We start from the raw sequence: 25,908 nt of genomic DNA on the forward strand, positions 1-25,908 counted from the left end.
AAAAGTAACTGAACTCCTTTTCCTTTTTGGGTTTGGCTTTTTTTCCCCCAAGGACCACTGCAGCTGTAACTTCTCTCCAAAGACAGCAACATCACAGGAATTGGTGAAGTGATGACAACCTTGCAGTCTTCATGTATTCCTGAGAGTACTAACAGCACTGTTACTGTTTGAACAGCTCCTGTTCAAGCAGTAACCTCATTTAGGAATATATTGGTCACAGCAGACACTTCAGATGCCATCCTAATGCAAAGCATTAGGAATTCCTCGTGTACAGCAGAACATCCATTCATACAGGTGTATCTTGACCAGTTATGGAAACCAAAGTTGCCCCTGTACACATGAAAAAGGGAAACAGTATGGAGAAACACTTGACTGACTGACACTCCAGGGCATTAGCCGAGGGGGAGGTTTCCCCTCCCAAAAAGATTCAATCTGAGAGTTCCACAAGGCAGAAGAATCTTAGGAAAAAAATGAAACTCTGCCATTTCCACCAAGACAGCCTTACATCTTTGGTTTTGCATATTGAAATACTAAATCCTACAATTCAAAGAGACTAGAGCCTCCTGCCTAGAAACTTAACACAGAATAGAAAATATATGCAACCTCAAAACACTTCAGCCTCTTCATTTGCAGTAACTTGCTGTGCCTTTATTTGATAACAGTACTTGAGCTTACCTGATTCAAGCAAAATCATGAATAAAAATGGATTCTTCTTCAAAGGAGTATTAAACATCTAGAAGATGATAATTCACCTGAATGGAATACTGTGATTATTAATTTTCCAATCTACATGTACGAGGAAGACTTAAGGCTCCAGGTTGCAGATTCAGTACCATGCAAATTGGGAAGAGACACTGCAATTGCTGGAATACTCCACAAGTAAGAATAAAACAAACCAGTTTCACAATGAAGAAGTGATTAATCTTGAGCAGAAATTAGAAGTGTTCCTTGGAGTAAATGGTCATTTAGTTGCTGAAGGATTCTGACTCACACATGCAGAAATAGATGAGCAGAAGAGAAAACAATTTTGATTCAAGTTTTATGAGAGAATAAAGATGATTGCCCTAGAGACTCAAATCAGAAATGTGCCATTTATATTTTAAATTCTATGAAATTTTTGTTCTCTTCTCATTTCTACTATGACAAGAAAACTAAATATAACCACAGTTTAAGAATAGTTGATGCTGCAAGCATACAGATCTCAACTGTGATGGCCACTTCTGCTCCTCAGTTTTTATCTCACAGTATGCCAGTTGTCCTGCTGCAGTTTGAGCCCAAATTGTCAGTGGACCACAAGCTCAGAACTTAGAACTCACTTTCCAGAAGTAATCTGAGAAACTTTAAATAGTGAAGAGAGACATAACAGAAAGGAACCACACATCCATCATTATTTAGCTTCCTGAGGATGCACGCCATGTGAACATTCCACAAGCAAAGAAAACGCAGTACTGCTTCTCCTTTCCAGTCCTTGTATGCTGAATTATAATATTCCAGGAGAGTTCCAGGCTTGCAGTTCAGTCAGCTCAGTTACCTAGCTGCATGCTGCCAGAGACAGCATGAACTTCACTGCAAAAATGCACATCTTGCTTCCAAACCCAGCTCAATCATGTTTATTCAAATCCCAAGGTCTGTGCAGTATTGTGTGGGTGGCAGCAACATGAGTAATAAAATGGCACAACCTGCTAAGGGAAATTGTGTCCTAAGGGCACAAAATTATTCACCATGACAGCTGCATTTATATAAATGAACAAAGTATTTTTTTCTTCTGGTAACAATACATTTGTTTAGGTGACAGACAGCAAAGTGTCCCACAGGCAGAATTACTTTATTCCTTTGAAAAGGATTCTCAAAGGCGGTCTGATGATGTTGGAATCTCAAACTGGGAAAACCTGATTTTGGCTGGTGAGGTCATGCTCTTCTCTCTCATTTAAAAGCACACTACCTACAGACTATTCTTCTGCAGGAATCATACTTCCTAATGTGACTTGCAACTTACAGTTCTAGGATAATTTTTAACTATTCAACTGCATTACATGTGGGCCTCTTGGGAACAGGTTAATAAATGTTTCAGTGTAATGTCACAACTCTACTCTTCCAATCCCATCCTTTCAGAAAAGCCTCTACTGAAATCCCAGTCAGTATCTCCATGGTTACCTAAATGGTTGCTTAGAGATTAAAAGGCTTCTGAAAATAGTTAAAACAATGCCTTACAAAGAGATGAGAGCAGTGATGTATTCTATGTATCAACATGCAAGGAAAAACTAATGGACAGGGTTGAAAAAGTGATCAAAGCAAAGTCCAAAAAATGCCAAACCCAACTTGATGTGTGAAAAGTAAAACTAACTTGTACCAATATCAATTCTTCCCTTCTAAACTCTGGGAACTAATAACACAAGGTAAGTTATTTATCTTTGTTGATGTAAACATTTGAGGAAACAGAAAAACATATTTCTAGAACTGATCTCAGCTGAGAACTGAACTCTCAGCTATTATTTCACTCTTTTTTTACCACAGTCAAACCATCACACTAAATGAGCAACCCTACAGTAAAACACAAGGTGACTGAAGATGACAACTGTGCTCTATTCACATAGCACAGCATGTTCCACATTGCCTTGCAAAACCCACATTTACTCCTCTCATGAGACAGGTAGCTTCAGTATTAAAAAAGTAAACTGACTTGAAAAAAACTGAACTGTCATAAGAAACTGCCATTTGCAGAAAATACTGTTCTCACAGTCAACTGAGAAGGTAGCAACTCCATTCTGCAGCAGCTGATGTTTTTTTCAGAGCTGAATTTTTCAATGTGATGCACAGAAACTGCTCAACTTAGAGTTAGCACAATTGCACGCATGGTCAAAGATGGATCATTTTATCTTCCGATTTAGTTATCAATGAAAGTTGGTATTCATTCTGCTCAGTGCTGCGAAAGGTTCTACTGACAATATCAGTAAGCAAATGAGTAAGAACTAAATCAGGAACAAGACAATGTATTCTGTACTGAAGGACTTCGCAGACAAAAGGAAAATCACTAATCACCAACCTCTGGTTAGGAGCCAAGCAAGAGACTAGATAGTTATTCTCAGTTGTGCCAGCAGCAATGATGAATTTTTCCTTTTTGCTTGATTTCTTCAGTCACTGAATGTCTAGAGTGTGTAGAATCTGCTATAGGTTGTAGTTCTGGCATAAGTTATTTTCTTTCAGAGCCACTTCCCATCAAGAAGTTGAAGACTGATCTGCTAAACATTCAAACCAAGTGAAACAAATGGCAAAGATTATGGATATATTGATATTTCTGTACTAAAGGAGGGGAAAACTTCTGAACATCAGGAGAACAACAAAACCCAAGCCCTTCAGCCTTTTCTGGTCAAACAGTCTGATAACATTCTACAATAGTATGTTTTCATAACTGAATTTTGCTTTAAACTTCAAGATTGATGTATTTTCTGTCTGTTCTCACCAGAGTAGAGTATAATTTTATGTATATTCTCTGCTCGTATTTCTTTATTTCTACATGCACCACAGAATAAACAGCATGACATAACCTCTCAGTGTTATCTGTTGAAATAATTTCAAAATTCGTAAAACCAGTAAATAATATTGAAACTTCTGTCAGACACTATCCATTTGAATGCTCCAGAAGTACTCTTTAGTTTGGAAGGAAGAACGTTAGAAAAGGATCTGGTACAGCTGTATTAGCAGAAATACAGACAAAATCACTATCAGTTCTAAAGAGTCAAGAAAGAGTGTCAACCCATGGCGTGCCACAAGAAATCCAGTTTTGTTATGGAGAACTGAGTATAGACTGAAACCCATTTTACACATACCTGAGAGTAACTTCTCCAAAGTGAAGCTCACCTGATTTCCACAGCAATACAGAGCACTCATTTCTTTTTAACTATCCGTTTCCCTTTGTCAACAATTCTCTGTCACAATTCAAAGACTACTTACTTAGCAACATTTTGAGAAGTATGTATGCTATGTAAAGTACATGTATACGGAAAATGTGCATTTAATACCTTCTATTTTAAGAACGCTGCATTCAGGGAGCTCAATTTTCTTGTATTAAACATATTCAGGGCATAATACAAGTTCTTGTTTACTAAAGAAATTTTAATCATGCACCATGGAGAAGGTTGAGAAGCAGCCAATAAACCATAACATTCAAATGGAAAACAAACCCATCTATTACAAGCATGCTCTCCTTTAACAACCTGAACTACCACCACACCAGAACGAGCTGATTTACCAACCTAGATGCAAAGCATAATGTATTCACTCAACAGAGAAGGAAAATTCAGGACTTCATTTTCTTCCCACAGAAAGATAGGAGAAAAAATTCAATTCACCATTAAAACAGCAATTATTTTCAGATTTAAACCCCTTTCTTGGTTACAACATTGTTAATGAAAAGCATTTGTTTTGAATCCTGGGACGACAAAAGAAAGTTTTCATCAGCAAATCTGATGCTCTGCAGAAGTGTTATCCCAGCATTTATGAAGAATCTGTACCACTCTTAATAGTGTGGACTGTTATTCATTCACTTTTTTTTAAAATCAGGCTTAACACATTTTTCAAAGGAAAAGGAGGGTATAACTTCTGGTCTTTGTCACTTCTTTTAATGATGTATCTGTATGACTCAGTAGACTTATGAATGGAATGAAATACCCTGAATAGGGACCAGTGTTGACTAAAAGACACAGTAAGACCAAAACAAATTTTCTAGGCTGCCCCTCAGAAAACTCTGTAGCATCTGTTTTCATATTGAGCATTAAAGAAAAGTTTTTCATACGCTGCTACCTTGAACATTACAGAACCACCCAACACAATTCATACTCACGTAGTAACAAAAATTTGACATAGTTGAGAACTATGATCCAAACATAATGATATTCCTGCTTTCCAGGAACATGAACTCCTAAAGGCCAGCAAGACCTGGGGTCTTAATGGATCTGTCTATGAGAAGAAGAGCAGGTAAAAAACCTGTAAGACAGTACATCTGTTCATGGACAGTACATGAGCACAGTACATCTTCCAGGTAAGGATGGTTCTGAGCACTAACACGTGAACACAGACCACATTTAAAACATCAAACAAAAACCATACTGTATGGTCCACCAAGAACACCGAGTTCATAGTGAAATTTATTGTTCTGCTTCCTAATACAATAAGCTACAAGGTACATACAGTATAAAACGAGAACATCCACAGAGCAAAGGTGATAAACATTCTGTGATGGTACAGTGGAGGTTACATCTGTCTAATCCTTCCACTTTATCCCACAAAGAGCAGCTAAAACTACTGACCCTCCCCCTCCCTCCCTTCCAAAAATATTAAAAAGTAAACTGTCTCTCACTTAGGAGCAGTGGGATTCAATGAGTTTTTTGAGGGCACTGGTTATCTGCCAGTATCTCAAGAAAATTGCTGAAACTAAAGTAACAAAGAAAAACTGTGAAGGTGGGAGTGACATGACCCATGCAAGATGCTCATGACACCTTGGTTCACTTCTCCTCAGAGCAAATGGCCTGTAAAGAAAGGAAAAGTTTGTTATGTTACATAAACCAGCAATTAACATGGTTAGAATTAAGATATAATAAGCAACATCTGAACTCAACAGGACTAGCAGATACACAGCTAAACTACTCTTAAAGAAACCACAAGCTTCCTTGTAATAAGGTTGGGAGATTTGATAGCTGATAATCCTTCCTCCTTTACTGTCAGGTGCTGTACAGAAAGGTGCATGTTGACATAGGCACTTCTGACACCTATTTATACAAAGTTCTAAATCAAATAGCCTTGTTTGGGAGAACTCTTAACAACGGGGTGAACTGCAGCCTCAACTCTCGAAAAACATCAAGGCTATAAATACACGGGAAGACTGAATATTTACCTTAAAGGCACAAAAATCCACTTAACCACTTTTTCATATGTACTTGGTGCGGTTGAGGGCTCTCTCAGCAAGGTGACCACTTTCATCTGTTATCTTCTCCCAGTCGGTTTGTCCCACAACAAAACCGATGGCCCTTTTCCTGTCAGCATCTTTTTTTTCTTCTAGATCTGCCCATCGCACCTATGGAGAACATCCTATCAGTACAATAATCTTCCAAGAAATCCTGACATGAATCTAGGTTTTCTACAAGCAAGAATACTAATTTCTACTCATTTTCCTTACAACAGGCAAGTTGGTTTTTTTTTTTTTTTTTTTTTTTTTTTTTTTTTTTTTTTTTCTGATAGGTAGAGGGAAATTATTTTTAATTGAATATACCAGGTGTTCTATGGAGTAGAAGAAAGGTATAGATGATAAGCTTTGTCCATTTCAGTGCTATAGTTCTGAGAGTTGAAGTGTAACTACTACAATTATTTCTCTGTTCAAAGCAAGGCTTTCTGCAGGAAGAATTATCCAAGACTAATTTACTGTTTTAATTTTCTGGGAAATCTGTCTTTCAGTTGCACAATAGAAACATCTAGAAGATAAGTATGAAACTACAGAAGACAGTGTTGAAGAGCAAATATGAAGGACAGATTTCTTCTCTATCTTCTGTGAGAGATTCCTATTTAAATTTTTCCACTGTTTCTTTACACTAAGTAACTTTTTCATACATTTGTTATTTTCCCATCTTTACATCTCCATATCTGCACTGCACTTCTTCATGGTAATGCAGATCCCTTGCATTTATCCTGTTCAAACATACACAGTGAACAACCCCCAAAACAACACACCAATGGGAGGGAGAGATGCAATGAAGAAAGGCTACAGTCCAGAAACTCAGCTGAAACACACCATTGCAGGACAAGAAAAAACAGTAAGTGAAAGAGTTCTTCTTTGCCATCCTGATTAGTCTCATTCAGGCCCCTGTGTTACCGGGGAATGTAGCCTCATCAGTTTTCCACCAGCCCATCCCTGTCCACAGTCTACCTGGATTTCCCCTGGCCTTTCTACAGATAAGCAATGTCAGGTTTTTTTCACCATCATCTCCTCTGCCAATGCCTTAAATATCTCCATTTCTCTCAGAGACACTGTTCAGTACTATCAGTTTTATATTTGACATTAGAGAGCAAAACAATACCCAAACACTGATAACTAATTCAAATTAAAATTAATGGCAAAAGCTAGTCTTTCTATTTTGGAGAGAAAAAAGAAATATTATCTCTATTACCTCCCTTTCATCTCCCTGTATGATTTTCCCCTTTTTCACAACAGATTTTAAACATGCAGCATTTTGTATTCAGACCATGTCAATCATAGTTAATCTGTATTATCTACAATTCCTAGCTCTCTTATAACTAATATGTTTACCTCTGGAAGACCCTACTTGCAAGCATAATCTTTTACAGAATCTAATGGAACAGCCAAATGAAAAGTGAGTCAATGAAATTCCCATATTCATGGCCATTGAATGACTTGATTTCACAGAGACCATTCAAGTCTTACATACAGAAAGTCATTTGAAAATTTATTACCCTTTTCTTTCCAGGTTCAGAAGCACGTGTATCATAGTCATCTGGAAGCTGCAGATAATCTTCTATTCTGCTGGCAATTGCTTCCCAGTCACGTTTTCTTTTAGTGCCAGTCCGCAAACCGTCCAGCTTGTCTGAGAACAAACACAGAGCCTCAGCGTTAAGGGAGATTATTTTTTCTATGATTCACACAAACAAGACGAGAGCGGAAAACTTTTTCAAAAGAACGAGCAGCAGAATTTGTACATCCAGCTTGTCTTGACAGGTGTAGTGATGAAGAGTTGAAATAAACTAGAGAAGACTCAACACAGTTTTCAAGTTTTATTGATCTTTCACGTTAACTGTGTGGCAATAACACTCAGTGTTGTTTTCTATATGAGGGAGAAAAAGTTTGCTCTTCTGGATCTATATGGAGCCTGTCCTTACAGGTACAATAGAGCCAACAATAGCTAGGAACCACAGATCCATCTTCCTGTATTTGAACACAATACTAAAGCTGTAGCATTTTTCCCAAATTTGGGGATCAATACTGTGTCAAACATGGCAAACATGCAGCTTCAGTGAACAAGTGGCAATTATATAATTTAATGCATCAAAGACAAGTTTTTGAGATACTGTTTCTGCTAAACAAGATGCTCCTTGGAAAGCCTGATCCTCCCCTTTCTTTTTCTCTCCCCATAAGGTAAATCACTTAAAAAGTCTTCAGGACTGGGAGAAAAATATCTCAGAATATTTTCTTTCATGGTGTAAGAGGTCAGTCACGAATATTTGATCAGTACATTTGTCCAACAGTCCTCATTTTCTTCTTTTTCTTATTGAACCAACACAACATAAGGAGAAAGAATTCCACTCCTAGGTTCTAAAATTTTGTTCCTCTTTAGACACTGATTCTCAGTAAAGAAAACAACATCTTCTTGAAATTACGTGGCAAACTGTCTTTAGAAAGGAGATGAAACATTCATTGTAAGATTATGAACAACGAGGCATGAAAAGGAAAACCAGCTCTAGAAGTCAAAGGAAATTCTGTTACTTGTGTTGATTTAAACTACCAGTTTATAAGCCAACAATTCAAGTATGAGTAGAAGGAACACTAAGCTTGGCAATTACATTCATTAAACCATTACCAGTGATGTTAGAAATACTGTTTCAGAAGTCACTGTTGTAATTAAATTCACCCACAAAAGGCCTCAGAAACAGACCAAATACAAGGTAGCATTGTTTTTTGGATAGCAGAAGATGATGTTCAAAGCGATGTACTTAAAGAAGCTCAATTCAGAGATGAGTTGTTTTTATGTAATATGGGAGAGAGCAGAGTAACAATGGAGAGAATGTGAGGCAATGGTACTGTAGACATGCTAGTATAACTTAAAGGCCATAAACTAATGAAGTTATTTCTCCCTCATACAGCTCAAAACCTTTTAAAGACTCAATCTTTGCCCCACTCCCCTGGAACAGATACAGATGTTAATAACAGATTCTAATAAAACATTATAATACCCCTGCTTCTTAAAATAGCCAACACTTTAGAAAAATGTTCAGAATATTTGTATCTATTACAGGTTTTAGTTCAGGTTCTTCTTTTGCTCTAAGTTAAATCTGCCAGATTTGATGTTCAATCTCCACAGAAAGGTGACACTCCCTCTAGAAGGCAACATTGATTTATACAATACTCCTCTGTTACTCCAGCACATAACGTATGTGCACTGTTTCTCAGTATTACGTTCAATCAGTGTAGATCATTTGTGGCATTAAGCATTTCCAGAAAAAAAAGATAACATTCAAAAGGAGATCAACAAATTAATTGAGGAGCATTTAGGAACGTGAAGAAATGGAAATTGAGAAGCTCTCTGTTGGCAAATACCTGTAGACAGACATATTCCTGTTGGAAGGATGCAAGCTCACCTCATTACCGAAATTAAGTTCAGTTTCCCACTCCCTGCTGCACACCAAAAAACTGAAAACATCACCGAGAAATATGTAATGCTCAAACATCAGTAGATGTAGATTCAGAAGCTGTTCTGAATATGCAGTTCCCCTCTGTCCCTTTTTGTAACTGCTACACAGAATTGATTTTAAAATGTTATGTCCTTCCATGTTTGAAGCTGGATTGCTTTTCCAAAGGAGTCTGCTTCCATCCATACCACTGAGGTTCAAGGTACACGTATCATGCAGTAGACACTACACAAATGTCAAAAACCTGCCACAAAGCAGGTTTATTTCAGCATATTCTTTTCTGAAAATGTGACAAGATGCCATTTTGTAACACTGGTACTTGTGGTTATTTATGGCTGATGATTATTTAAACTTCTAAACATCATTTTATCATTTCAAATTTAAAACCAACAAAGCAGCAGCACTTCTGAATACTCAAAAAATTTAAAAACTCACCTTTAGAATTTTTAAAGTAACATCTGAAAGTAACTAATTTAATTAGCTCCTTCAAAACTTAAATAAATCAATCAGTTAGATTTTGCCCTTCTTATACAAAAGCCACAAAGTTTCATGTAGAATCACATTTTATTCTAGAGCAAATTTTACAATGGTATCAAAGTTTCAGCTACACCAGAGCTCATTTCTCCATCCCTGAGAGTTTGTAGAACTTGCCACTGAGCTGCACCTTGAAACAGAGCATTGCACTAAACACTACTGTCAAATTTTAAAAAATGAGAGTCCATTACTTTAAATTTCAATATGAGAACCTGTGTGCTCTGTGCACTGAGAAGACCCATGAACAGACTTTCAGAATAAAACTGTGGCTGTGCATAGCACATAAGGAAATGACAAATCACACACATACTCAAGAGGAGTGTAAGAATAAAGTAAATATGTGTTAAAGTGAGAGCTCTGGGGCATATGTTTGGCCATTGTCACAAGTCAGTGCTTGCAGCTAAAGAACTCAGACTTTTCAGACATTTTCTGAGGTTTATTACAATCGGCGAGATCTTACCGTGCTTTCCTGAAACAACATCTACTCAGAAAGAAAACAAAAAAGCAAAACAAGACTCAGAGCATCATTTTTGGAGTCTGCACTTGCGTCATTCTGCAAATGTGTGCCCTCTGGGACTTATGCAATAAACCTAATGGGCAGGTCAGCTCCCAGGAAATAACTCAGTTTTGGAGAAAATAATGCATACCACAGTTTACATGCCTTTCCAGAAATAATTGTAATTGGTCATCTACTGTGAACTCTTACTGTGAACTAAATATAGTAATTCTTACTCACAGACTGCAAGTGCTTCTAATGTGCACCTTGAGCTGAAAGTTGTCTGCCTGACAGAGTAATTTTCCAAGGAAACTGCATTTGTTACATAGGAATGCCTTTTTTTTAGCTTAAGTTCTGTCAGAATTTACTTTTAATCTATAGTCCTACATATATAAAACTGAATGTAGAGGGTAGTTATAAAAGTAAAATTGTGAATACAGACTTAATAGAAAGTCCTTCTCAGCAACTGGATCTGTATCTTGCAGCATGCTAACATCCAGTTTTTTAATGAAGTTTGCCTGTTGAAGAATTATTTCAACAGCCTTGCAAGTAACTTACTTCAGCATAAAAGTGACTCTGCTGCTTGCTCCCCATTTTACATTTAAGTGGAGACCATATAAATAAAAGTCATGCGTTTTACACTATGGAGATTTCATTATGGAAGGAAACGCAACATAGTTCTTAGCATAAGCTTAAGAAATTATTTTGCATTATTAAATGAATCACTGCTTATAACAAAAATGCAGAGCAATCCTAGTCTAACTGCCTAGCTGTTTGGCATGCCAAAATCATTGAGTACAAGATGCCTCTGCTTGTACTGCAGGTGCTTGTATTGCACATCACTGATATAATCCACAAGTACTTACGTGACTTAAAAGAGAGCACAGCAGCAGAGATGGTGTAGATAAGCCCTTAACAGCAAAGGTGAAAGGCTGCTTTATGTAAGCCAGACCTTCTAATGCTATTTCTATGGTGCAGTTGTGATTTTGGTTATTGGAAAGTTAAGATGCACAGGGCTGTACCACACATGAAGAAGCAAACCTCAAAATGTTAAGACATGCAATGTCCCATTTAGGTATTTGTGACTTCTCAGAGACATGATACAAAAATAGCAGTTCTGAGCCGACTGTCTAGACAAAACCTTTCATTTAGAACTTTTACTGATCAGTAAAAAAAAAACAACAAACAAAAAACATACACAATAAAACTGATCATAATGACCAGAGACCCCTCTCCATGGATAATCCTTTCACCATAGCCATGGTGCATGCATTTTTGCCTGAAAGTTGCTTTTGACTTTGACAGAATCCTAATATCAGCACTAATGAGAACAAAAGATTACAGCAAAAATCGTGCCCTTGTGCTCCTAGAAAGTCCATTTTATTTTGCATACTACTAAGAAGAATTCTATTGCTCTCCTGGAACTGAAAAGCATAATAAACTTTTAACTTTTCAATGCCTAAGATTGAAAAGATATACTGACACCTAGTCATTCAGAACCAATTTCAAAGCATGCCACTACTTTGTCCTCATAGATATCAATTTTGAAAAGTGAGAAACATATTTAATGCAGTTCAGCTATGAGGCATGTCTCCAAGAAGGCAAGAAGTTACTGACGACACTTAGGAAAAGAGGTATGCAATATGAAAAAAGAGTACAGTGCAATGTAAGTTGACTCTTTGCTTATATAAAAATAATAAACACAGAAAGATGAAGAATATAAATACTGGTTTTTTTTAAATTTGAAGACAAAATACTTTCCTTGAACAGATGGAACAACAATTAATGAGTATATAAAACAGTGATGATTAGAAAGTAGTAAAGTTTCCTGCCTCTGCCAGAAGATAAATTCCTGTACTGTATAGACGCCTTTTCAGTTTCAGACACATGTATGAAATCAGTGCATTTATTTGTCTTTGTAAGGAGGCACAGTAAAAACAAAAATTCAGGTCTTGCAAACATCATTAGATACCAACTATGAAAAACAGGAAAAAATAAATACCCACCTAGCTTTGCCTCAGAAGTGTCCATCTCCCATTTGCTTTTCGGAATGTAACCCTAAATCATACACAGAAAGAAGCTCGGAGGATTAGAGAGAGACACATATGCATATCACTTTTGAACTGGAAACAGCATTATAATGGGAGCTTAAGGTATTTCTTTTTGTAAGGCACAATTCTCATTATCAGATGGGGACCAATTACTTGGTATTTCAGAACTTCTGCATCCACTTCCCATTCAGTGACTTCAGCAGCCCTTGCAATCATTACAAGAGTGCTGCCCTCTGCAAACACAGAACTCCAGAATAAGTCTAACAGACAGCAAAGGCACTGTGTGCAGTTACTGTATTGTATTATTCCAGGTGGCAAAGTCACTGCAACACAACTTTCAGGCATAAAGCATATTCAAAGCTTTACAAACACAAATGAAAAAGTTACCATAAGCTTTTATGAACACATTCTCAGATTTAGAACACACAAGCTTCACTTACTCCTTTCAAAGGGACATAATAAATTAATGTATGAGTGGTTAATCCACAATTAAACAATTTTTTATTTAAATAAGAGTATTTGCTGAGTCACTAGGATTTATGTATTGCTTTTCATTTTAAAATAGTACTCTAAGTGCAGCGATTCTTATAAGACAATTTTCCCTACAAATAATGTCACCATGTGTAATGATCTTTAGCCAGTTTATTCTTCATAAATGAGCATAATGAAAATAAATTTGGCAAAAAGGTATTCATTTTAGTTAGCTTCTTGTTATCTTTGCTTTTTATATTCTTTGACAAGTAAATTGTTACTAAGCAACCTTTGTTTCAGCTGTTCAGATTTGGTATAAAAGTACTTATGCAACCACATAAAAAAGCTCAAGGTAGTGAATGTAAAACCTGTGAGAATTTAATTATTTTTTAAATTTTTTTTGAGAGAGGGAAAAGAACTACTCTAGGAGAGTTCAAGAAGAAAACAAACAATCCACAAACCAGTTTCATTACACTAACTTCTCTCCTGCTTTATTTATAGGTCGCTTCCACTGTATTTATGTGTATTTTTACACTTAAAATTATATTTGTATTTGTTAATACTATGTGTAACTAAATTGGTGTATTCCAGTAAATTCCAGAGAGCCACACTGCATTTGATTATGTTCAGCACTGCTCTTAAAAAATCCTTGAATGACCTTTTTTCTATCAAGCATATATCAGTGACTTGAGGTTATCACATCTCTGGATTTTCTTGTTTTTAATCAAATCTGTAATTAATGCAAACCAAAACAGTTTGTGCTGCAATATCTCCTCGTAACAAATAAATAAACTTCAGGTATATACATATATTTATACATTTAAACCAACTTGCACTTTAAAGCTTGCTCAAAGTTTACACCACAGCTAAAAGCCTGCATTAAACAAAATGACATGTGACACGCTGGTAAGAACACTAAGTTAAATATATCAATAATTCATACCATCAAGCACAGAAAAGCAGGAATTGTCTGAATGCTACAATCCTATGGGAGTTGATAATAGCAAGAAGAGTGACTGATGGTGTGAAACAGCCTATTGTGTGCTGAATCTATACAATACCCCGGTCATCAAATAGGATAAGCAAAGATTCAGACTTTATCCTTTGGTACAAGACAGTTGGATATTTCAAGGATATCTGCCAGATGGCAGGAGCTTCAGACCTCCCTTTTCTCATAGGATTAAATGCAGCAAAATGAGTTGCAGAACCCTTATCAAATGCTCTCAAAAAGGCAAGAGATACTGAATACAGTGTCCTGTTCCACTTTCTGTCTGATATAATTCTCTGAGATTAGCCAACTGACTGAATTCCAGAGATTACATACAGCAGACGATGCTTTGCTTTTTTGTATCTTGTGAATCTGAAAGGAACACATTCTTATATGCAGATTACTTTTAGTTACTTAATAATTTGCATAGTTTTCACCACCAAGCTTTCTCTTTGTCTCAAAGAAAAGGCCTATTGTTATAAGTGCTGTACATTAGGACACTCCCCCGAACCCATAAACACACACACACACACACACAAATTTATGCACAGATGTCTCAAAAGCTAAAGACAACTTTCTCTTTTAGCTATAGCTCATGGAAATGGGACTAGCAACCATATGCTTGTAAACACAAATGCATCTTTGAAATGTTCTAATCACACTTTATGCAGTCTCATATTCTGTGCCCAAGAATAATTTAGTAAAAAGAATAAATGAGTCATGTTGAAAAAACCAGACGTTTATTAGAATCCACTTTTCCTATGCTTCTTTTAATTCTGATTTCAACTGCTTTCTGACCTGCCACTTCTGAGGAATAGTAAATTTCCATCAAGGAAAACCACTTTTCTCAACTCGGACATTTTTGGTTACTTCCTGTTTATTGAACTTTAACTGCTTGGTTGTGGGAACCAAGATTTGAGACATTCAACTCATCAAGCACAGACCAGTTGCAGCTCCAACACATACCAAGAAGTTACAGCAGGAAGCCTTTTTGTAGCCTTTTAAATACATACCTAAAAAAAGCCAGTCCTCAGGGCAATTCTATAACCTTTATTTATCCAAGAGGCCTAATGCCTCACCTTGGAAATACCACCTGACAAACAAAGTCAGTCAACCGTGGCAGAAAAAGCAGTCTTCATAACTGTTGTCATATACTGTGACAGCTGAGGAGAGTTCTTTAGACACGTGAAAGGAAATAAGCTAAATTAATCTTGGCCCATTGTTCCCATCCCTCCACTTCATGTAATTCTTACATTATCTGGAAGACAGCACTATTATGTACTGCAATTTAAAATGTGTCTAAGAGGCACGTTACCATGCTCCACTGACAATACTGTTTGTAGCACATACTCACGTTTTCTTAGAAATTAATTAGGAAGAAATAATACGATTTATCATTAAAGTTCTCCTAGAAATGTTTAAGTAAAAAACTACTAGAAACACGTGTGTTAAGATCACACTGTTAAAACCAGCAATGGGTTGGCACTTGTAAGACTGAGATCCTCCCTCAGACACATTAATGAACAATTTGTTAGGGATGGCTGATGTGTCTCCTACCAGTTCACTTTCTTCCTCCTCTGCTGTGTCCTTCTTGACTTCTTCTTTCTGGTCTTCAATATTTGCATCAAAATCTTCCATCTCCACCTGTTCCAAAGCACATGCACAGACTTACAAGGCACTGCCTAGCTTTTAATTATTTTCTTTTTAACAGAGTAAGTAGAGATGTCCAGATTCAAATAGAAAAGACAGTATGATGATGCAGTTTATATGAATACTGAGTCCATTCTGGCTTTCCTCAAAAGAACATTCTCTTCTAGCAACAGAGTGACAAAGAATACTCTTTGCAAAGATTTTCTGGGGATAAGCAAAAACTCTTAATTCCCTTCCTTCATATACATTCCTTGTGTTATCACCATCTGTAACAGCAAAATACTTCTTTTCCTTCCCACACAATCACATTTCAATACTTGATATCTCAGAAAAAGCTCTTAAACTTGCCATTTATACATAACTGGAATGGCTGTCTCTGCATAGAACATCTCTACTGAGCCTTTATCTTTTATATATTTTAAAATCACAGTAAAGAATAATAGTAACCACAGAGTTCAGTGTAACAAAATATAAGAATGCTTGAAGGCATACATCTAACTCTGCTCATCTAATGCAATACTTTCTGGGCTCCACAGATGTACTGAGGACTTATACATACACTCTGGAATACATCAGATTCTCCAAGCATGTACAGTTCTTTACATAATCTGCAAAACCTTGTAAATCCCAATCTGCTGTTCTCTGAGCCTACTTCAGAGTGGAATCTTTTGCTGTCCTCTTAAAGTTTACTATTTTCCAGTATAAAGAATTTGGAGATGTAAAAATAACATGCTAGCATTATGACAAACTGCAAAGACCCTCTGTATACTTCAGCAGTTTACCAGTTTCCATGGCCAATGCCAAGAGCTGTTCTGACAGCAACAAGGAGTTATAGTTCACCCACAATGACCACACAACTAACACACTATTTTATGCCCAGAGCTCCTGACACAACTGCCAAACACAAATGCAACCATACAGTAAGCTGACACACTAAAGATGCATGTCACAGCAAACTGCAAATGAAGTAAAAAGGCAATTGTAACCTACTGCTACACATTAATTATTGCTTCATTCTCTGCTAAATGTTTCTATTTCTCAAAATAAGGACTGTGTTAAAAATTTTTTATTTCCTTATCTTACTTTCTCCAACTACTTTCTCAAAATACGATCTAAATAATTCAGTAACCTGTAAAAACTGCTGAGTTTCATCTAAGAGTGCAAAGATTCTCTTCAATCTCCTTAACTGGTATTCAGCAGCTGCTAAGAGCAAAGTGACTTCAACTCTTGTTCTAAGATACCTAAGTCTGAGCTTCAAAAAGGTGATAGAAGGCAAAAAATGCACCTTCACTTTTGGGGTATTTCACAAGAATAACGAAATACACTTTCCTGACAAAGTGATTCTGGCTTTCTAAAGTGCCTTGCTTGTAACTGCCTTGCTGTGATCACATCTTTGTCAGCTTCATATTTTTCAGTATAGTCACACTGACCTAATCTGTAGGTTTAGCAAGCACAGAGACTCTCACCTCTTCAATAGCAGCATCCTGCAACAGAGAACGGATGTCCAGGCGCATCATGTGGCGTGGTGCTGCCTCCCAGTGATCAGACATCTAACAAAACACACACAAAAATGAAGCACCTCTAAAAATCTAACAGATTCATTGGAAAGTCTGGTTTCTGACTGCTAAAAAGATGTATCTGTACTTCAGTAATTTTAATCAATCCCATGACATAACTACCAGTACTTCTTAGAGGAAAAGTGTAAGTATTATGAAGTCTATAGTTTTCAAACAAGAGCGGGCCCAAAAGCACAATATGAGTCCAGATGTATACAGTTACCCTGCTGATATCCTTTAGCTTGCGTCCATGAATATTCCTCTTGGAACATGTCTGGTTATCTGCACTCATTTCAGCTAAGTAGACCTAGAAAGGAAAAGACAGTATTAAATATTGTAAAGCAATTTTTAGAGCTCTTTTCTACTTTGTGATACACTCTGCAGTTGTACACTTTAAGAAAGGTAAATTTGTAACTCTACACCACAGCATTTTTCCTGAATGTGCCAGACACTTTCCATTCCGAAGTTCAGAAATATCAGTATACGGCTGTCAGCAAGTTCAAATGCTATTTAGGCTCCATTACCTCAAACCCCTTTGTTTTTGCAGCACTCCAAAACTGTTCAAAGTGTCGCACTCTATCATTGATAGCATCAAGGATAATGAAGGGGAAGAAGCCGTCATCCAAGGTCTTTTTGAAAGTTTTAAACATGCTGGTACGATAGGTCTCCTCCATTTCAGCCTCATATTCGTACTCCATCACCTTTACCAAGGACAAAAGCATTAAGAAAGAGGACATCTATAAAATGGCTAATATTCAACACCTGAATGTCATGACCACAAAGTACACTGGTGGGACAAAAACACATTCCAAGTCAGTTTTAAAGAATTTGCTTACACCACCCTAAGTTATATTGGCTTGTTTTGAAAATCAGCTCAGAGACCTCTGCACTCTTCCCAACCCATAGACTGGAATTCTAATTGCCACTGTTTTTCCAGAAGGTCTTGTTTCTTTGTCAAGAAAAGCAACAGAATTAAGACTACCTTCTTTTTAACTTTTTTCCCTGTATCTGGGTCTCTCTCCTCTTTCTCCACTTCAGTGATAAAGTAGTCATCCAGGCTGAGCACTCTTGGTGCAGGTCCTCCACATTCTACTTCCTTATCCTGGGAAGAAAGCGAAAAAGCAAAAAGAAATCATATATCTTTGCTGCAAAAATTCCGTCTTGCTACACAGGATCTTCAAAATACTTTTGGTCAACAGAAGTTCCCTGCTCAATGCTCAAAACAAGAAGAGAGTAGTATCCCTCCTGCTTGCTAATAGTGGTGGAGCACTATTAGCACATGAAGACATGAAACATGAAATAACAGACTTGAATCTCAGGCAAACAGAAAGCAAACAGCAGAGGAAGCACACATAAAAGACAAGCAGCACTACACAGTGAGTGCCTGTTTACATACCCTGATGAGTTTTGCTACATGTGTCTTTCCACTGCCAGGTAATCCTCTCATGATGATCACAATCTGAAACAAGAATCATGTAAGAAGATATGATACTGTACTACATTTAACAAACTCTCTTTTGCAAAGATTTTCTTCTAGAGTATTATGTGCTGTGGGCTCACACTTAAGCATCTCATCAAGCACTCACTATCTGTCTTAAAAACCAGGCTATGAGAAATAGTAGTAGTTCCACATAAATCAGAGTTTTTGATGTTAATCATCTCAGCAGTGTTCATGCTGTATGTTATAGATCTGGTTCAGTTTCACTAATTTCTTTCACTTAACCGAATGAAACTTACCTAAATGTTTGACAGCCTGAATTGTGTCCTTTTGCATATAATATGGTGCATTGCCAAATTTCTGTGTAAAGACAAGTCTTTCCCCTGATACCTCAAAAACCAAAGTGAAGACACTGTGATTACACACTAATTTGCTTTGAGTATTCCTAGGAGGTTTACCTCTCCTGTGGACTCCTAACAGCGATGCTACAACACTCTAGGCATTTGCCAAGGTGCAAAGCTAATTTCCAGAGCTTCCTCAAATGTACACTTGTTCCCAACATATTACATCCCACCAGCACTTCATCTGAATACAGACCTTGTAGAAACCAATTGTTGCTTTCAGAACGTATACTCACCCTCTCTGGCCTGCTATCCCGTCCTGGTGGCTTTAAAATATCATCTACATTTTTAGATTCTGGCTTCCTTTCTACTCGTGGAGCAGGTGGTGGCTGACGAGGCATTGATGGAGCAGAAATAGGAATCCGTTCCTCAGGGTAATTTCTACGATCACCTTCAAATTCCAGTGTTTGGACAGAAGAATTTTCTTAGTTCAGTGAAATAAAAAAATTAAGATGTTCATACTCAGCTGAGCTGATTTAAACAGACCTTCATTATTTTAAGTTAAGTTCACAGATATGTCCTCAAAATAATTAAAATTTCTGAATTTAAACCTACTGCAATCAAAGACAGTTTTTGGCAGAGTATATTCATTCATGATCTCATCACCACTGAGAAACAAAACTGAATGCCACCACCTAAAGAAAAATTCCTGAATTATACATTCCGAACAAACAAATACTGCGAATCAATTAATCTTTTACCAATTAATCTTCACCTCTGCGAGTCCATTATTTTTCATAATATTCTAGCAAGACTCCGAGATTGAGAAACTGTACCTCCAAACATGGAAGGCCCATGATCATATGCTGGACGATCTGTCTTTCGTTCATATGGTGGTCTTTCAAAACCACCTCGCCTGGAGGATGGATGGTCTTTCTTGTCACGGTAAGACTGAGTTCTTGAAGGCGTAGTAGGAAGAACCCTGCCAAAAGAATATTTTGTGTATTTTTGTGAATTTCCACTACAAATTGGATTTCAGAGTGAAAGGCACATGCACCTCACAGGCAAAATGGACAGCCTGATACACAAGACAGCCTCAACCGTACTGACTTCCATAGTGTCCCAAAATCAGGTACCTGTCATCTCGGGGATGCCGCTCTTTTTCAAATCTCTCTCGTTCGTAGTCCACAGAACCGCGGTCTCTGTGCAATTCCCGCTCTCTCTTGAAATCCCGATGATCTGGGTTGGAATTACCTTGACGCTCAAAATAAGGCTCACGATCTCTTTCTCTGTTGTAGCGACCTGGATGCTCTGAAGGGAGAAACCCATGGAAACCCTAACTACTGTTTTGGAAAAAGAAGGCAACAGGCGAAAGTGCAAGAGAAGTATATGACATGTCAGCCAGGATGGACTTAATCAAACACTCTTTTCCAAACTGTAACACACAACCACACGGTACAATCCTACTTAAAGCTACAAAATTTAATTTTTAAAGTGTCTAGGTTACTGACTGCAGTATTCCTCTTGAAAATATAAACTGTTATTCTTATGGACCTCTGAAGGAAATAAAGTGGTTGTAGCTTAAACAAGACTGAGTTAGTTTGAACAAACTTTCAGTGCCTTACAACTTTTCTTAAGAGCTAACTAACTGTTTGAAAGCCAGCCAAGCATGTCCTACCTTTTTGAAATGTTTGCCTGTCTGGTAGAGGTTCTGGACGAAGAGTTACCCTCTCCCCATATGGAATCTGTTCCACTTTACTGGTGGTTATATCTGGTTGAAAATAAACAAAAAAATAATTAAGGTTTTAAAACACATGTCTTGCATTTTCTTTCCTCTTCGTGAAAAGTAATCAGCCAATTGCATTAAAAGTCACTAGGACAAACTACCATAATTTCTTTAAATGGATAATGCAAAAAGAGCTTTACATAAATAAACAGCACCATGGTTTTTAAAGGCTGAAGTGAGTTTGTGTGTGTTTATGTAAACCACTCCATCTTAACAATGGGACTTCTGCCTTTTCAGGTGAGTAGAAAATTATAAACATTAAAACACTCTGTAAGTTTCAATAACTCACAGAACTACTGAAATGTCAAGAATAGTAACCGAAAGTCTCACAACAATGACATTTTTTCTAACAACTTCTAGTCAAACATCTACTTAATGGAACACATACAGCTTCCAGTCCTGTTATGGTACTTTAAAGACAATAAAAACAGTCTTTAAATGACACTGCACAATTTAAGAACCTTTTTATGTCATGATTTAACTCCTGTTAAAGGTAGGAGATAATTCTATTTAAAAACTAGAAAAATTTTAGCTTTGGTAAGCTCAACAGTATAAAGCAGAGCCCTCCCCTACTTATGTGTTAAACACCTGTACAGGGTGATTGCCCTTCAGAACCAGACTCTGTTTCCCTCTCTCGCTAGAGGATACCTCACACCCATTATGCAGCATAAAAATAATGCAATATATTCTGCTTTAAATTCTCCACATATTCTGCTTTAAATCACTAAATCACACCTAGAGAACTGTAACCATCCAAAGTACCTTCTAGCCCAGTCATTTCCATACTCACCTACAAAGGGATTAAGGGAAAGCATCAATCTAAATACAACACATAATTTTGTGTTTATTAAAAGCACCCATGGCTATACACTATTCATGGAATAGCAGCCATGGAATATACACTGTTCACCAACACAAAACAGCTCTTTCAAAAAGCATCAAGAAAAACACTAAAATCAGGGTCATAACCAGTTAAAGGTTAGAGACTCCTCATAACTGCACTGCTCAGCATTACATCATTAATGTCCACAAGTCTACACATCAACTGCAGAACATGCATACTTTGTATGACACATATCTTTCAAAAAAAAAAAACAAAAAAAACCTCAGGAGGACTAATTAGCCCTTTGATACATATCAAACACACTGCAATACCCACCTCGCCCGTGGCCATAATCCACCGTTTGCTGAATGATGGGTGCTTTAGGAACTGGTGGAATAACTGGAGGAAGGGACACTGGTACAGCTGATGGAATGGAGGTGTGGACAGCAGGTACTTTCACAGGTGAGGAGACAGGTGGAGGCATCATTGGCTCCTGTTTACACAACTCGTACTCCATATTTGCTCCTTTATCCTCATTTGTGTCCCACAGTCCATGGAAAGAGTCGTTATCCCAGCGTTCCTGTTCCACAGCAGAAGGTGATGGTTTTAAAGACTGATCATGACTTGGGATTGTAGTTGGAGTAGAAACTGGAGCATGTGGCCTTGTCATAGGCGTAGTAGGCCTTGCCAGTGGGGCACTTGGTCTTGTCACAGGGGTGGACTGTCTGAACAACATGGGAGGCTTTATAATAACAGCAGGAGAAGGTTTAATAGCTTGGGCTTCTACTGGTGCCTCTGAAGATAGCTGAGAAGACACCTAGATGCAGAAAGCACTTTTAATGTAGAACTGTAAACTAACCTTCTCTCATCCTCAGTAAGTGCAATCGTACACGTTTTCTAGTACCTCCATCAAGGTGCTACAGGTAGGAGGACTATTTTTAAAAGCTGGTGGCCTGATTTAATTTTGTGTTCGCTCACTATGTGAAAGCTTAAACACTACTTATTTTCTTCTTCAAAATAACCTTACCAATTTTAGCTCCAGTAGGCCTATCTCACTTCAGAAGTGTCTACTGTTTTATTCCCAAAGACTCCTGCTGTCTGCAAAGATTCCTGTTGTCTGTGTGAAGGCTGAAAATCTGAAAGTAGGGCAGCTTGGTGAGATGCAAAAGGATTGATAAGGCCAGTTTCTTTTAGGAAACCACTGGAAAAATTCACAGAGAGCAGAAACACCTGGAAAGCCCTTAATAAAATCAGAATCAGAAGAACATAAGAAATTCGAAGGTTTCACCTAGAGGAAAACCAAACCAAATCCTTCATGAACCAAATATCCACAAGAAACTCCACACGTTACAAGACTTTTCAGCATCATAACAAAACCAAGTTACAGGTAGCCTTTTTAGCAACATGCAATAAAAATTCCAGAATGGTTGTCAATGCAAAGCTGAGCTCTGTAATAACAGCTCCAAGTCACGGCAGAAATACCTGGAGGCAGGAATTCCAAGAAAAACAAGAGTTGTTTGAAAACCTCTATGCAGATGAGTGAAGTAGTCTGAGATACACAATACCAAAACTGAGTAAAGTAACTTCCTAAAGACACCAATATACCTGCAGTTCTTGGTAGCAAATCAGTTCCATTATTTTACTTTATAGACACTGTAAACAAGGAAAAGGTCACCTAGGCAAAATGAAAACTTGCAGCACCTCATTCACTGCATAACACTTCTCTGGATGGAGGGAGAAAAAAAGGTTGGTCTGGCTAAATGTCAGACCCAGAAGATCTTACGGCTAAATTTATTGGTGTGAGTAACTTCGGGGGTAAGATGTGATGAAGAATAAAGACTTTGCATCAACTCAGATATCTCCTCCAAGCACATACTTAACAAAACTGTTTGCTCATTCTAGGAAAGATTTACAAACCTGTGTTAGCATGACTGCAGAAGTTCAGCTGATTTCTGAATTATCAAAAACCCCAAATATAAGCATCTGAGAAGAATTCCCAGTACTAAACAGGAAATTAAGCAGTAGAGGAGTAGTTGTATCACAACAGGATGGAGGTACACAAACATGAGTTTCCATGCACTTTATGATATTCTAGAAAGTAATAAGAATTCACAATAAAAACAGCAAACAGAAGGCTAATGTCCATGGTACATCGAAATATCTCAATTTCTGATCAGCATATCCTCAAATTTTTCCAACTTCAAAGAGGACATAGCTCCTGAAGTAGGAAAAGCAGTGCAAGGTCAAAGAACTTAAGCAAGGAAAAGCAGAGTCTTCTTGTGAACCTTACATCCCTGTTTTGGAAGAGCTCACCTGTTTTTGCACATTATCCCACAGCAATCTAGACTGCTGAACCACATGTGCAACCACTCCTGATGGGTCATATTCAGAAGACATGGAGGACTGACTGAGTAGAAAATGGTTTGGAAAATTAAAGAAACAAAGAAGATGTTTTGCCTCAACAGAAGATTGCTAAGGCTGAAAGGATTGCTTGGGAGGCATTCCACAGAGAAATTTGACCATCAGCGTGTAGAACTGGTTCAACATACATAAATAGCAATTACTACTAACATGTTATCAGTGCAAGATGAATTTACCTGAAAGGCACCTGGTCTTGTGCTTGTGTTCTGTGGTCTTGGAGAGTCCTGGGTGGAAATGTCAGGTTTGAACTCTTTCAACTTCTGTAGCTGTTCTTTTTGCTCTCTGCACAAGCATCGTAAGAAAATGTTATTAGTCTATAGCTTAAATGAAAAATTAAATAAATGCCCATGGTGGAAACACATATTACACTAGCATCAGAGACAAAGCCAAAAGAAGAAAAGAACACAGCAGGCTTTAGACGGGCAGTGCTGTGATTTAGAAATCCCTGTTTCACCTAACCATGGAGGCACCTAGTGTACTAGCTGCATGATTTTTGATCACAAGAGACATGCAGTTATACTTTTGTGCTTTGCCAGAACCACTCCATTTGAACAGTACAGAGCAAAGATGGATTTTTATCTTCTGTCAACACCTTCTGCAAGCAAGAAACCCCTTGGAAATGCACACATAAGTTACTTGCTCTGGTTCACATGGTAACAGGATTGAAGCCAACAAAGCACAAGATATTCCAATATATAAAACCCAAACAGTGAGTCTAACTTCTGCTTCTTTGGTTTATATAGTAAAATGCTATTTAGTACACAACCAGTACCTTGTCTACAGAGCAGAGACCAGGCTCAGCTGTGAGTACTACAATCTCTGGATTACAATTTTTTTTCCTTTTCCTCCAGTTTTTGTTAGCATTTTTTAATCTAGGTTTTTCAATTGCTAATAACTCTGCATATTGAAGCACTTTCTAAATAATAACTAAGAATGAGATCCCTCTGTAACAAGACATAAGAGAAACCACCCTAACTAGTAAGGCATCTGTTCAGTGTTCAGCAGAAGGGGAACTTGGCTCAAAGAAGAGAATCCACAGTGTTTTGTAAATACAAAGAGTAAACTGAGCATTACACTAGATCATAAATACAGAACAGTCTGCAGCTGAGAGTATGCTGTTTTACAGACCATAAAAGCAAAGCCAGATGAAGGTTTTAGTTTTGGAGATGAAAGCAGTTATGTACCACACTGCTGGTATAACTCTTGGCTCAAAAAAATCCCCATGAAATTACTAAGTAATCTCCATAAAGTTGTTCCTACTGTTCAGACTTAAATCTCCAGCATATAAGAATCTAATGAGAAGTACCAATGTAACTCATTTTAAGATTACTATCATATTCTATTAAAAATCAGTATCATGTTTATATTCCCCCTTTTTACTGTCTTGGAAAGATGTATATGTAACTATTTTTTACATTAAACATTTTAGTGACTGTGTTTTAAAATATTTCAGCCCTAATAAATCACTGTCATAGTAATTCCCAAAGTATGGTCTTTAGCCTAAGTGACTGGTTTGCAGCTAGTCACAAAAACCAGCAAAACATACGGCTGGAAACTGAGGCAATGGGAAAGTCAGGAAGGTGAAAATAATCTATTACTCCAAACTTTTAGCAAGTGCTACTTTGTAATACAGATTTCACAGTTAAAAACACTGTTAAATCAATCTAATTGCAGTAGATTATTAAATTATTCAGGATAAAACTTCCTCCTTTTAAAGAAAATATTTTTCTTGCATTTTGGCATGCAACTAAGACCTTCCACACGGGACAGGCGCTCAGCAATCTAATTCAAATCTTTGTTTTGAAAACAAAACAGCCTGGAGAAAAGTGCAAAACATCTCTATCGTGAAATGGATTAGGTTGGAAGAGACCTCAAAAATCATCCCGTTTCAACCCCCCTTTCACTAGGTTAGGTTGCTGAAAGCCTCATATAGTCCAGTCTC

General features: G+C 37.3%; 1 protein-coding gene across 7 annotated transcripts in view; it reads right to left on the minus strand.

Annotated features, from left to right (window-relative positions):
* Window positions 1-5,126: 5,126 nt before the first annotated feature.
* YLPM1 (YLP motif containing 1) overlaps window positions 5,127-25,908 on the minus strand; it is a 34,303-nt gene continuing 13,521 nt past the window's right edge. Inside the window, exons 6-21 of one of the 7 annotated variants that reach the window (XM_066322046.1) lie at window positions 24,143-24,248; window positions 21,882-22,362; window positions 20,615-20,707; window positions 20,073-20,247; window positions 19,773-19,918; window positions 19,233-19,420; window positions 18,554-18,616; window positions 18,140-18,259; window positions 17,682-17,858; window positions 17,381-17,464; window positions 17,068-17,151; window positions 15,509-15,595; window positions 12,448-12,499; window positions 7,462-7,592; window positions 5,891-6,070; window positions 5,127-5,525 (exon numbers count right to left, since the gene is read on the minus strand). In XM_066322046.1, the coding sequence (XP_066178143.1) occupies window positions 5,924-6,070; window positions 7,462-7,592; window positions 12,448-12,499; window positions 15,509-15,595; window positions 17,068-17,151; window positions 17,381-17,464; window positions 17,682-17,858; window positions 18,140-18,259; window positions 18,554-18,616; window positions 19,233-19,420; window positions 19,773-19,918; window positions 20,073-20,247; window positions 20,615-20,707; window positions 21,882-22,362; window positions 24,143-24,248 (2,134 nt within the window). In that variant the 3' untranslated portion in view covers window positions 5,127-5,525; window positions 5,891-5,923. The other 6 variants (XM_066322049.1, XM_066322047.1, XR_010743881.1 and 3 more) reach the window with 6 other exon arrangements.

Source organism: Sylvia atricapilla, chromosome 6, assembly GCF_009819655.1.
Source record: "Sylvia atricapilla isolate bSylAtr1 chromosome 6, bSylAtr1.pri, whole genome shotgun sequence".
Classification (NCBI taxonomy): Eukaryota; Metazoa; Chordata; class Aves; order Passeriformes; family Sylviidae; genus Sylvia; species Sylvia atricapilla.